At 35.1% G+C, this 14296-nt stretch overlaps 3 protein-coding genes across 5 annotated transcripts; 1 reads left to right on the forward strand and 2 right to left on the reverse strand.

Moving 5' to 3' along the window:
* Positions 1 to 1021: 1021 nt before the first annotated feature.
* LOC110417840 (Phosphatidylinositol-4-phosphate 5-kinase family protein) lies at positions 1022 to 8648 on the reverse strand. Of its 3 annotated transcripts, none has more exons than XM_021430401.2 (10): positions 8250 to 8648; positions 7661 to 7809; positions 6480 to 7556; positions 6001 to 6168; positions 5641 to 5806; positions 4457 to 4567; positions 4180 to 4367; positions 3004 to 3158; positions 2065 to 2221; positions 1022 to 1509 (listed from the first exon to the last, which is right to left on the reverse strand). In XM_021430401.2, exons 2-10 carry the CDS (start codon positions 7753 to 7755, stop codon positions 1227 to 1229), a joined length of 2400 nt encoding a protein of 799 aa, XP_021286076.1. In that variant the 5' UTR covers positions 7756 to 7809; positions 8250 to 8648; the 3' UTR covers positions 1022 to 1226. The 3 variants fall into 3 exon arrangements, with proteins under 3 accessions (XP_021286076.1, XP_021286075.1, XP_021286077.1); XM_021430400.2 differs by having other exon boundaries at positions 2065 to 2233; positions 8250 to 8637; XM_021430402.2 differs by having other exon boundaries at positions 1325 to 1531; positions 2065 to 2233; positions 8250 to 8645.
* Positions 8649 to 9665: 1017 nt separating this feature from the next.
* Positions 9666 to 12247, reverse strand: LOC110417905 (RNA demethylase ALKBH9B-like). Its single transcript, XM_021430498.1, has 6 exons — positions 12082 to 12247; positions 11212 to 11628; positions 10935 to 11020; positions 10534 to 10844; positions 10253 to 10324; positions 9666 to 10158 (listed from the first exon to the last, which is right to left on the reverse strand). Exons 1-6 carry the CDS (start codon positions 12245 to 12247, stop codon positions 9843 to 9845), a joined length of 1368 nt encoding a protein of 455 aa, XP_021286173.1. The 3' UTR covers positions 9666 to 9842.
* Positions 12248 to 13231: 984 nt separating this feature from the next.
* Positions 13232 to 14295, forward strand: LOC110417907 (Cytochrome c oxidase biogenesis protein Cmc1-like protein). The gene is made up of 4 exons (XM_021430501.2): positions 13232 to 13344; positions 13604 to 13682; positions 13772 to 13876; positions 13962 to 14295. Exons 2-4 carry the CDS (start codon positions 13638 to 13640, stop codon positions 14055 to 14057), a joined length of 246 nt encoding a protein of 81 aa, XP_021286176.1. The 5' UTR covers positions 13232 to 13344; positions 13604 to 13637; the 3' UTR covers positions 14058 to 14295.
* The last annotated feature ends 1 nt before the right edge of the window (position 14296 follows it).

Here is a 14296-nt window from a genome sequence, read left to right on the forward strand (position 1 = left end):
ACAGACGGGCTCAGAAATTTTTTTTATTTTATTATTATTTTGTGTGAGAATTAAGGCATGTAAAGCATTTGTCCCTGTTAATGCACTAGCTCCTATGTTTGTGAGTGACAACTGAAAATTCATTAATTATGTTTCTGATTTTCACGCAACAAACAATCTTCATCAGCAATTGCAACATTTATTTCCATTGCCTACTTCAATTTATTGAGGAATCAATGTTTGATTCAAATATAATAATTCTACGTCTTGTCAAATTGATACCAAGTGAAGGTCCAAGACCATAGCCTACCTTTGTTCAAATGCTTTGTCAGTGCTTCACGGTGACAGATGGAATCCAGGTGAGCGAAGAGAGAGTCAGTCCATGGAGGTTTCTTTTCCTGTTCCCATCTCCGTTTTTCTTCTTCCCATTAGTTAGGTACGCTGTTTACTAATGTTATAGATGTACACCCAGCTTATATCATACGTGAATGTGATTTTTAATGCATATTAAGAAAAGAAATTTAAACTTAGTTCCGATAATTCTTTGACCTTCATTTGGCGATGGTCGACCTCCATGTGTTACAGACTTAAGACTTGTGAGTCAGAAATCTTTCTTCACCTAATTGACATATTTTGAATTAAAAATATGAACTCGTGATATGCGCATGGATGAAGAACGGGATTAAGCTCTCGCAAACAGCCTAGGGGTCGGTCTCCCTTACAAGATTGGCTAGCCAGAAGAGGAACAGAGAGGAAAAGAAAGGTATTATCAACCCTGTTTTCAATTCTAAGAGTTCCCCTACTATACCATGTCTTGCTGCAAAAGTTTTAGAACCCTGCCTGTAAGAAGATGCTGTATGTTTCAAGATGCAATTCTAAGTTATTTTAAAGCAAAATGCCTAGTCAAGCACACTGCACTCAGGAATGTGATCAAGGTAGGCTGTATGTAGATGCAAGAAGGTTACGGTCCTAGGTAATGGAAATTTGCATCAAAATTACAACAGCACTTGAACTAAACAGAACAACGTTAACCACGAAAATATCAGAAAAACTTTATTGCACCTATTAAATAAGCCCAATATCACTATCCAACCAGTACAAGAGGTGCAGATAGTGATCACTTTACAATAAATGACTGTAAAAAGGAATGGTGTCAAATGTGAGCCAAAAAGGTACAAAAAGAAGCTAACAAAAATGAAAATGTGAAGCAATGGTAAAAACAGATAAATATATACAGTTTTTTCATTTCATGGTTCTTCAGGGAAAACTTTTTGATTCAAGAAGTCAATAAAACGTTTAGCATAGAGCTCGGGGTCGACAGCAGAAATTGACATGGGGTCAAATTTCACTGATTTGCATGCATGCTCAGCCTTTTTCTTTGCATTGTATTCCTGTAAAATATCGATTATTCCCATATAGAGAACCACATCATAAACCTCAAAAAGTTCAACTTCAGCTGAATCAGCCTCAACATGGGAAAGCTTGTGATTAGCCTGTGCTGGCATGTTTACTCCTAATTGCACTCGTAACCTGAATAAAAAGTGGCTGCCAGCTGAATCAAATGCCTCTCAACATTAGGTCAAAAATAAAAAATCTCCACATTCTGAACTGTTTGATGTAAAGGGCAGCCAGAGAAAAAAAAAATGGAGAGAATGGCAAGCAACACGCTATGAGATGGGATGTGATGGTGCAATTGAGCGCAGAGCAGAGAATTTCAGCAGATATTAACTGAACTATTGACTCATTGAGAAAAAGACTTCAATTTGAGAAACAAAATGGAAGACGAGACAGAATTTTGACATTTCCAAATCTACCTTTGACAGAAACAAAACTGATATTCGTTTGGATCTAGACAAACTGTCAGGCTATACACTTTTCATAGTGTTGAAGGTCCATTTCCATTGTAGCAGTAAAACAAAATTCTTAGTGCTTAAAATAATATGTGCTATCTCTGATACCAACATAACTCAGTCCAGAAACATGCAAGCTTATAACAATATGAGGGCTGGTAACTAATGGGCAAAGCTGAAGATCACCGGCAAGCATTAGGTCAATGTGCAAAAAGAATATGAATGAAGCTGCTACCTTCCAGTACCAGGCACCAAAACATCAACTTCCTTGTCACCCAGAGAGAAAGCTCTTAACGCCCTTCCTCTGATGTGAGGACCCGGTTCAGTGCTAACAGAGCTGGGTTCATGGGCCACCAGCAGCAAGCCTTTTGATGGAAATAACAGTTCCCCTTCTGTTGTCAGACCTAGTATAAGCAGAATATAAGCTGCATACTCTTCAATAAATTAACAATATAAAAATAAAGGAAGCCAAGATCAGAAAGTAGCCACCAAAAAAAAAGATAAAAGTTCCAGGTAAAAAGTGTTATTGGAAGTGCACACCCACTAAACATGAACTCACAAATCAGTTGCAAGATAAAAAAAAGAAAAATTATTCCAAGAGTCCATCAGGGAGATCACATTTCTTGCATTACCATGTCGTCTCTCTCTCTCTCTCTCTTTATATATATATATTTAGCTCCAGGTCAATCTTCAACAAACTCACCAATCCTCAGTTGTATATCATTCGCGCCTGCATATACTTGTGCCATGGTTTGGCCATGGCAAATAAGCTTAAAATATAAAAATAAATAATGTGCCCATTATAGTATCTCATTTTCTAACAGTCCTCTACACCCAAGTGTCAGAAGTTTAATCAGCACCACCTCAATCACCAAGATAATAATCAAAAGCACATGATAAGGGAGAAACTCTAATAGCGTGTAAATTTCCTTCCAGGGCACAGTTGGGCTCAGTTCAGATGCTTGAGGGCCAAATCTAGGAAAAGAATGAGGACAACTACTATGTTCCTGACCATATTGTGACATAGCATTCTATTTCCACTCCCAACTTATTTCACTCGTTGAGTAACTACTCCCTTCCCACCTTATTCCACTCCCTTACATAGACCAACCATCATATAAACAGATTTATAACATAAGAAGGTCAAATACTCAAATTGAAGTGTGACACCTACCCTCGCCAGCAGGTGAGCTCTCAATTTTGGGCATCATGTTGGGATCTTCAAGGAGGCCACTTAGTTGCTCAGGAGCTCTAAAATGTAAACCCAATAGAAGGCTATAATCAATTATCTGTTGAGATTTCAGGAACGTGCAGTCCACAGCTATTTGGCTGCAATACGACAAAAAAAACACTGATTGTTAGAAATCAAACAGACACAGAGATATAGACATGACATTCCCATTGCTTTCAGGTACACATAATAGGTTCTTGGTTCTGGTAGGCAAAAAATGCTAAAAAGCACCAATGTAAGTGCTCAATACCTTAGCACAGAGGGAGTAAAGGGGAAAAAGGTTGCAGCATAACAATCTAACTTCTCCTATAATCTAAATATCAATAAATTCCAAAAACAAAGCAGAACATTGAGGATAAGAGGACAGCCATGACACAAAGCTCTTAAATATAAAACATCTGAAACAAAATTATAACTCCCTTTCCATCTAATCTAAAGCATAATTTCTAGCATCAATAAGTTCTCAAAACTATGTGAAATTGTGACCTTGGGTAACCACATGCAGCCACAAGGTTTGGCTGCTCACTCCAGCTGCATCCTCAATTGGAACAGTGTACTTCATCTATGGGTTTTGGGGAATAGTGCTATGTGGAAGCTTATACTCATCAAATGCGCAAATATAAAGTGTCAAAAAGTGATTTCATTTAACTATGGAGAGCCTGCTGCAGGCTTCTGGTTGCAACTGGGACCATTCTTGTCCATTACATGACTTCACAGAACAAGATTAGCGGACAAGGATGACCATTTAGATGCCACAAGCTATACTAATTATGATTGCTTCCAACAGCTAAGGTTAATGTTTTGACTTTTAAATAACGAATGGGGAAGGAAACCAATCCAGCATGAAACATTAATGTGAATGTTATTTCCAAATACAGATGACACTACACGCAAAATGCATTGAATGTGAAGATAAATTCAGAACAGCTGCCACCTAATGTTTAGCTTTGAACCTTGCAATGAGGGACAAATTTGCAAACGAGGCTACTACTCAGATTGGGCTATGGCAGGCACTTAACATCCTTCTCTTAAAGCTTGTTTGCAATTTATCAATTATAAAGAAAAATTATAGTACCAGTGCACAAATGATGTTACAGAGGATGAAGATGAGGAACTTACTGAAAAAGGAATTTCCGCAATGATTTGTCCATATGAAATTCATATGACAGATCACGATCCTTCAATGTAGTATTTTCTCGAATTTTATCTTTATCTGTACATCTTCCGTGGGTTGATCCCTTTAGATCATAACGACGATGAATTCTCAGTTCTGTGCAAAACATATTCCCCATAACCACAAAGCGCACCTAGGAGCAAAAAGAATAAGAAACAACCGCACTAATCATAAGCTAGGTCCATTGCTGTATATATACTAAGCCAGATGGACAAAAAATACCTTTCTTCTGCCTGGTAAAGTTATCCGGTGGAGCCCAAAAAATTTTGTTATGAGAGTATTTTCATACTCTTTTACATGATTGTAGTACTTAGGCAGCATCTTGAGTAAAACCTACATAGAAGAAGAAAACTACTTATGTACCATAAGAGACATCCTGCATAGTCTAGGGGCACAGACCTACAGTAAGAGAACTTGTCATTAAATCCTTTGATATATATTGTATACACATAAAAATTTCAAAAGGAAGTGAAAAATTAATAAATTCACAAATATACTAAATCTAAAGCAAATTACATAATGAAATATGCGTACTGAGCAAATTTGATGACAAAACATGAAGGATTGGAGTGGGAGGTTTTCTAGGCAGAGAGAGAGAGGAGGGAGTGGAAAGAGTGATCTGCCTCATTGACGTCAATGCAAAACACCAATAATGTTATTAACACAGCTGGCAGAACTTCAGCCAACAATTTGGGACAGATCACTTGTTTTCAAAGCATTTTCTCTAGAGCTATGTTCTATATATCATTTCAATGCCTACTCAAACTTGAGTTGTACCCTTTATTGTCTTCACTTTGTCCTTGTACCAATTGCATCTTACCAGACAAGGGAAACTTCTAACCCAGATTTCTTCATTAACTCAAGGGAAACTCCCAACTGTAACATGCAAAAATCGACATTAAATATTCTCATGCATGTTGACAGGATTCACCATTTATTTAAGGCCCAGTGCAGCTGTTTGTCCATGTATTAAAAGAGATTATTAAAATTCATTAGCTTTGGTGTCAAATCATTTTACAGTTTTCTAAGTATCAGAATCGAGTTGAGTTTTTCTTGTTTAGGAAACCAAAAAAAAAAAATGTCCAGGTCGAAGCTCAAAAAATTATATTGGAATTAAGTTTATAGCTGAGGCAAAGTCCATCCTATGGTTAGTAAACTCTTTAATGCAGTTATCTAATGATTATAAATTAAATAATGTAAATAAAAAAAATAAAAGTGAAAAAGATTATGGTTTTAAGCTTGTGTCACAAAATAGCAGATCCTCAGTGAAATCAACCAGCTGCTAAAGTTTCCCTTCCCATCCATATTTTAATTGAGAGGTAATTGGACCCAACATACTTGAAATCTGAAAATATAAATATATCAATGAGTAGATAATATCCAAGGAAAACTATATAGGTTCAAACCTTGAGTTCAGATCTTTTCAATGTCTTAATCACAAATTTATCATCATGAGAAAGATAGAAGATACTGCCACTTTTCCCTGGAGAAGAAAAATCTGTCAAACCGTCATCACCGCAAATGGACATCATGTACTCTGCTGCATCTAGCTTGAACATCTCCCTCAGGTTCCTTAACATAGTACAACAAATATGCACCAAGTATAAGATCATAAGTCCACTCTTTTCCAGGTCACTTGAATCTAAAAATTCAGATTGCTCCTCATATAGATCTCCACCAACAAGATTCAATCATTGAAAGCATGGTGCTAATGTGAATCTTTTTTCACAAGTCTAACAAGAACAAAGTGCATAAGATTTAAATACCTGAAGACCATAGGACAATAATCCTTCCAGTAGAAATCAATAGATTTGTGTGGTGGTGTAAACTGTGAACCCTTACTGGGGAAAAACATAGTAATTCTAGCTCGATCTCCAAAATCAGCAGTTCGAACCTCACGCTTAGGTACTGGTGTTATCTTGCCAACAGTATACCTGTGAACTTCAAATCAAGCATTTCATAACATGTAATAAAGCCATAGATAAAAGAGAAATATTAATATATATATGTATGTATATATAATAGATTAATATAACATGTAATCAAGCATTTTCCAGAAAGAAATTGTCGAAGTCAAGCCCCAGGATAAGTAACAATAGATTAATATCACTTTAAGAGACATTCCATAAAGAAATTTGATGAAGTCAAGCCCCAGAATAGGTAAAAATAGATTAATATCACTTTAAGCCGAGTTGATTAGTTCGGGGTAAGTCAGAAAAAGGAGTTGCAATCTCAATCAGTTTACCTTATACCAAGTTGCAAATTAAGCATCAAATGATAGCTGTTTTTGCCTCCAATAATGCCAACACATGAACTCTTTTTTGTTTCTTTGGCATGACTTTTAGTTCGCTTTTCAGCTTTCTGTGATAGTTCACCATGATTTCTTATTCTCTCTTTAATCATAACTCCTTGCATGTATTCCCTCTCATAAACTACAGCAGTATTTTCTTGCACCTCACTTTGACCAGCATCAGAATCAAGTGAGAATGTGCCTGAGGAATTATGGCGTATGAATTCTCTACCAGAATCCGAAAGTCTTGAATTTTCAGCAGTCTTATGTGAGATTCGACTTGAACTTCTTAAAACACCACTTACTGAGATCCTCTCCGAGAGACTGCGCTTAACACTTGGTTTCTTAACCATGCATTCTTCCAAATTTAATGACGGAAATTGAGATAACGCACTTTTATAACCATTATCATATCCCAAAGAGACACAAAACTTCTTTAGAGAGGGACGTTTACTTCCGGAAGGATAGAATAATCCTTTTCCATCCTTTAGGCCCCTGGTCCATGTTCCAAAATAATATCCCCCATCTGCATACTGATAAATTCCAGACCCATGTCTGAAGCCATTTAACCAACAGCCATTGTACTGATCACCATTCACCCATTCCATAGCTCCTCTACCATGCATTTTCCCACGTTTCCAATTCCCAGTGTATTTGTTTCCATTATTCCAAAAATATCTACCATTACCTTCATGTACTCCTTCCTTCCATTCTCCTTCATAAACATCTGAATTAGAATACTTCTTTCTTCCAAATCCATGCCGTCTATTCATCCTCCATTGCCCTTCATAAATGGATCCATCAGGTGCTGTAAACGCACCAGCACCATGAAGGTAACCCCCTGAAATATCACCTTTATACATTGCTCCGGATGGCCAAAGTAACACTCCTTTTCCAGTCATTTTCCCTGCTTCCCAATCACCCTCGTGTACTGTTCCATCTGACCATGTATACTTTCCCTTGCCATGGGGAAGAATTTCCTTAAAATCACCAACATAGAAATCTCGATTTGCGAAGGCCTTCTCATTAAGCCTGCAAGAACAAAATTTTGCTTAACCATAACAAAGCATAATCTGATACACAAGAGTTGAGACAAAGAAAAGGTGTAGACTGTGGTGCTGAAGAGTATATAATACCTTTCAACATTCTCCACATTGGTGCATGGTACAGGACTGAGCTGTTCAGCACTAGTTCCAGAATCCTCATCCAACAGAGTCTTTAAGCGAGTCATTCAAGCACTCTGGTAAGAAATCCTTTCGGGCACCTTCCTTTTTAACTTTTGAATCTGAAAATGCAGTTCATTTACCCCAGTTAAGGTGGAAAACATAACACTAATTTTCCTTTTACGCGCATTTTCTCCATGATAACAAGGAAATATGAAACTCTTCCTTTTTTGCAGGCTTTATATTCTTCTTCTCTATATTCTGATAGTCATAAAGAACATAACCAACTGGTAACTATAATTATAAACTGAGATCAAAATAACCCCAAAAAAAAAAAATTCAGACTAATTTTTATAACTACAAAGTACTGCTAACTATTCTAATCCAAACACAAATAAAACCGTTGATCATTGCTTGTTCTTTTCACTATTTCTCTTTTGCCACAACCTGATAAATTCACTACTGAATCCCATTTGTTTGTATTAATAATCAAGAAAAATGGATACATACAACAGAAAATCAATTCAAGCAAGGAAAAATAATAATGAATAGAAAAACTCACCTGGTATGGACAATAAACTCAGCTCCGTCTCCTTCTGAACTGAACAGTTTGATGGCAAAAAACTTCAATGAAAATAAGAATAGCCCAGAATTTACACACCATATATGACTCTTGTCAAAAATCTCCAGCAGCCGACTTTGCCCTACAAATCTCTTCTTCTTTGAGTTGACACTTCACCGTGCTGTCTCTCTGTCTCTCTCCCTCCTAACTATTTTTCTCCTTAGTTATTTATTCTTTACTAACTTTGTTGGATTCTGGGCATCTCTTTTTCCATTTACAAATTGCTTACAAATTCCGATTACCGGGCATCATTAAAATTCTCTTCACAAATCTTTTCTTTTTTATTTATTTGTTTACCACAAAGTGTTTCTTCAATCCAGCAACTATAAAGACAAAAGAGGAACAAAACTCAACCACGTGTCGTTACGTAAACCCTGTCGTCCCCCCTCTTCTCTCCCCTATGTTTTCGTGATCGTGTCCCAAAAAAAGATCAAATGGGGTCCCACGTGAGACGTGGCGGTGATCGGTTGGCGAAGGAACTGAAAAAGACGGTGTACCTGAGTTGTAGACAATCTTTAAAGTCATTGCCACGAAAGGCATAAAAAGACATAAACCGTGGGAAAGAGCTTCTGGAGGTTTGTGCTTGTCTGGTTTGCACCAAAGAACAGATCGGATGACATGTGATGATTCCCTTTGCTTTTTTACCACGTGCGAAGGGGGCAATTTTGGTACTTTACCTTCTTTAATGTAATAATTTCCAATTTCGAAGCGAGACATATGTCTTTAATTTATTTATTTTTAATTATTATTTATGAATTGGGAAACACTTTGTAAAAGCATGGGGAATACTTACTTTATTCTTTAATTTCTTTTATTTACTTAATTTGTGAACATATTCTTCCAAGTTAATTAAATAATTATAATTAGTAAACAAAATACATATAGGGATTGTTTTAAGAGTATAAATTTTACTTTATTATAGGTATTTATTAGTCGTTATGATGCTTCTTATTCCTACCTTGTGGTGCATGTGATTTCACTTTCCTTTTGTGAATAATATAGATATTATAGTTATTCCAACCTTCCTTAGTTATATATATTGAGAATTAATTAATTCATTGAAATTCAAGAAGTTAATAACAGACTTAAATAATAATAAAAATCTTGTATTATTTATACAATTGAATTTTTATATTTTTGTTGTATATAAAGAAACATTTATCCGTACTCAATTAAAATCCGCACATAAGCTTGTAATCTTTAACGGAAAATTAACGGCTGTCACGGTCGTCATAATTAATGTTAATTGACATATTTTTATCTACATGACTTATGATATGGCTTGACATAATTCAAGAACTCTTTTTGTAAAAAAAGAAAAAAAAATTAAAAGGCCAAGAATGAAGAAAGCTAAAGTGATCATTTCAATTAATTTCTTCAAAATAATAGATGATATTATTCTGATATCAACCTCAAAAAAATGGATGAATCTGTGCTAAGTATCTATAGAAATCAGGAAAATATAACTTCAACTAAAATTTATATAAATGAGAACTCTGCTCAACCCAGTTGTATGAAGCTATCCAAAAGAAATCATTGCCTTGATCCAGATTTGTTTACCCTACCAAGTGGAGGAAAATCATTCTTTCCTGCAAGGAAGGAATCATTCTTCGTTGTTTTAGCGGATTCTTCTGCTTTATCCCTGACTCGTTGGTCATTTTGATGCTGGTTTTGCTGAACTACTGCCTTGACAAAGGAAGAATGAATGACTGGCCTTTGATGATGGCCTTGTGGAGCTGACTTTGCTGAAGGAGAAAAGATCAGTGGTTTAATTCCCAGCAACTCAGGATCAGATGAAAACTTGTATGGAAGTTTGCTATCATCCATTCTGCGGAATGTAATGGATATCCTGCATATTCATAAGCGGAAAGAAATAATTGAGTCCCTGAGTATCCAAGATTAAATATTTAACAAATTAATTGGAAAGGATTGAACTAGGATACCTTTTTCCTGGAACACCTGGGACACAGTGCTTAGCAATATCGGCTCCATTACCATTCAAAATGAGCACAGATCTGCATAGCCAGTGCTAGGTTAGAACTTGGACACATGCAAAAAAACAAAGATTATCACGTATAACAGGTATCAAAAAGGAGCGTTTTACCAAAAAGAAATCTCCAATATGCAAGTATATATGTTTTCATATCAAAGATTCAAATAAGAAATATGCATTAACCAAGAAGACAATAACCAAGTTGGTGAGGATAGAATATAGAAAACTTACCCAACAGGCAAAGGTATAGATACAGGTCCTGAGAATTCTCCTGGACTCACAATCTTCAAGCTTGAACCAAAAAGAATATTGCTCTCTGTCAAGAATGACACGGTGCAAAAGGGCCGGAGAAAGTCATGGTGGTCAATATGTGGAGGAATGCAATCGCTTTCGTCATAAATGTTAACAATACAGCTGTTAGGAACACATGTTGGAGGCAAAATATGCCACCTGACCATCCTCTTGATCATTTGCTTGAACAATGGGGGCAAGGGATCAACTTCTTCATCTCTCATGATACCTGGTGGGTTCCCATTTTTGTCCTGTAAAGGTACAGAATTTAATATGAAATTCAGGAGTAAAAGGCCAAAAGCAGAGAGCAAAAAAAAAATACAATAAGCATCGAAAATTACCACTGTGTAATTGTAACAACAGCCGAATTGTATTGTAACACGACCTTTACCACGCATCCATTTCCTGGGTTCAGAGTATGTACGTTCTGCAAACATTCAAATGAAAAGATCAATATTATTAGTACAAGAAATCCTATAATTATTCATGGTTATTCCTAAATAGGCTTAAGAGATTACATGCATTTGAATCAAGTGAATTTAATAGCTCATTATCAAGGTTGACCACAATAACTAAAACGAAAACAAGCCAAAAAGGTTAAGTTTTCCATAGATTCACCTCTAAGTTGCCCCTTTTGGCCCATACGTTGCAGACTATAGACACACTGTACAATTTTCTTCTGCTCCTCAGCATTGAAGACCTTAGTGTGAAGCTCAAGCCCTTTCAGCACATTGGTCGCTTTCCCATTGATCTTCTCCATGTGAACAAAATCCTTTTTCCTGCCAACCTGCGAAAACCTGATCTGCTCCTTTTGCTCCTCTGATAAGCCATTGTCAATCGCAGAGGAAGTTCCACCAAGTCCATCATTAAGGAGCATATCAGAATTTGCGGAGGTACGAGCAAGCTGTTTGCTGCTCACTGAATTAGGTGGTGGGATAGCGTTTGAGGCCCTGGTCGCTTCGTGGTCAGGTGACTTGATAACAGATTCTGAGTCATTCTCCGAGGAATACAAACCAGATGTTTTGCTCACTCTCTCTGGAACGAAATCATGATATAACATTTGTGAATAAATTGCTTCAAAAATTTTCTAGTAACAGACATGCAAGCAAAGTAAAATGGCAAAATTGGATAAACGCTTTCAACGCCTATCAAACCAAACCGTGAAAACCCCAATTCCAATCATAGAAAGATTACTACATAACCGTAGCCAAAACCATTTACTACATTCAAAGCTCCGATATTCTTGAAAAACAATTATACTAAAAACACCAATGAAGTTAATCAACATTGAGTAAGATATACAGCTTTCTACAGAAAATTAGACAAAGCATAAGCAAAACAGTGATAAGTAAATTCTTAATTGAAAATCTAATCAATTCAAGTTCATCTAAAACCCTGATAAGTCGGTGCAAGAGAAAACCCTTCACAGAAAAAAAAAAAAAAGAGAAAAAGAAAGTGAATTTGAAGAAGGGTGAGTGATTATCTTACTATTCAAAACACCTTGAATTCGTTCCTCCAAAAGAGGTTCACAGTGTTGGCAAAACCCCTGAGATAAAACCTCCAGAATCTCGTCGCGATTCAATGCCTTCAGCAGTCCCAGTCTGCCCTCGCCGGTGACGCATTCAGGCATCTTTGCGAGGGAATCTCCGCTCATGACTGGCACTTAAATAAAATAAAATAAAATAAAATATAAAATATAAAATAAAATAAAATATAAAAGCAAGAGCTTTGTTTCCGATTAATTTGGTTAAATAATTTTTAAATCATATTAATTGCATATATCTTGAAAGGTATTTGTTTGAAATTCTTTTTTAATGGAATTAGATTAGTTAATTAAGTTAATAATTGAATTAATCAGAAATTTTTAGATCATGGACCTTAATACATTCAAATTCAAATTTTTTAAATTTTATATTTTCTATAGTAATCACATAATTATTTTTTATTCACAATTATTATGATTAATTAAAGTTATAATGTTTTGAAAAGTCTTCGAATTATTTAAAAAATTTAAATAATTTCTTATTTTTTATTATATTTAATTAAATTTTTATATTTTTATTATTAATATTGATATAGAGAGTAAAAAATATCAAATAGTCATATCAACATATCACATTAATATATTATGTCATTATTTATTATAACATATCAACATTATGTGACATAAAATGATAAGTGGTATCTTAATTAATAATAATTAATTATTAATCATAATAACTAATTTAACTAAAAATAAAAATATCATGATTTAATTGAAAGTAATAAAAATAAAAATTTATTTAAATTTTTTAATAATTTAAAAAAATTTAAATATTATATCTTAATTATATTTATTTACTGATAACTTTTTTATAAGATAAGAACGCAATGCAAGCACAATAAGTTGTTTCCATTGTCTACAAATTAAAGAAGGAAACTCTTATTTTAAGGTTTTTCAAATTATTGCAATAGAAGTATATTTTGGACTATAATCAAATTATTAAAAATGAGAAAAAAATTAACCTACATTAAAATTACTGTGAACAAAAAAAAAAGAAACTTTATAGGTTTTACTTTTTAACATGACTTTCTAATTGCAAACTTACTCTCAGTATAAAAGAAGGAAACGACGCCGTTTATATGATGGCCAAGCACGGTGCCGTTTATCTCTTCCCATCTTGGCGCCGTCTCCTCGCTTCATCGTTGCAAGTTGCAGGTTTCTGGTTCACGACTCACGACTCTTACCGTTACTGCGACGAACTAGAAACGGTACGTTTTGCGACCCACAGTATCTTTGGAAATTGGGTTTTACTTTAGTCCATGAACTTGCTCCGAAAAGTGAATAGATCTTCTTTTTCAAGTTTTAATTTGAATATTCTTGTTTAAATGCTAAACAAATTGAAGAAATGGTTAATTTAGATTTTTCTTCTCTTTTTTTTTTCCTTTTCTTGTTAATACTTTTGGTGGGATTATTTGGGTATTGAATGTTTTGCCAGTTCGTCTTGAATTTGCTCGTTAATTTGTTCAGGATACAGATAAATTGAACATTTTTCGCTGGAAAAATGCACCCTCCTTTGACATTACACAGGCACCCGATGTGTGCTGAGGTAAGTTCTTCTCGTTACATTTGATGGGTTTTTGAATATTTAGCTGTTGGAAGGATTCTCTTTTGGTTAATCGATGTTGTCTTTGGCAGATCATCGAGCAGTTCCAAAAGTGTCATTCAGACCACCCCATAGCAAAATTCTTTGGTGAATGTACAGAACTCAAGATAAAGCTTGATCGCTGTTTCCGCCAGGAAGTAAGTTTACTGGTGTTTTTGTTCCCAGATTAGAACATAATTTTGTTGACTCTGAAGTGTGAATTTTTATGAGTTTTCTCTGCAGAAAGCTTTGAAGAGGAAGGCCAACTTTGAACAGAGTAAGAAATTGAAGGAAAGACTTCAGGCATTAAGGAAGGAAACTGCTCAAAACGAGTCCTGAAAAATAGGATTGCTTTGGTCAGGCCAACAAGTTTTTGCAGTCCTGCAGAAATCTGCTCCCTGGATTTATTCTGCCTTTGGTTTTGATGCAACAGAAAATTTTTAGTTCAGATATTTTGTTGTACAAGTTAATAATCAGTGTACATTGCTTGATTATTCTGTTTAATTGTGTTCAACATGTATCTTGAGAATGATTTATTTACCCAATAAATACATCATTCCTTCTTTGTTATAAGAAAT

Source organism: Theobroma umbraticum, unplaced genomic scaffold (assembly GCF_002168275.2).
Source record: "Theobroma umbraticum cultivar Fairchild unplaced genomic scaffold, ASM216827v3 scaffold_50.0, whole genome shotgun sequence".
In the NCBI taxonomy this organism is placed as follows: Eukaryota; Viridiplantae; Streptophyta; class Magnoliopsida; order Malvales; family Malvaceae; genus Theobroma; species Theobroma umbraticum.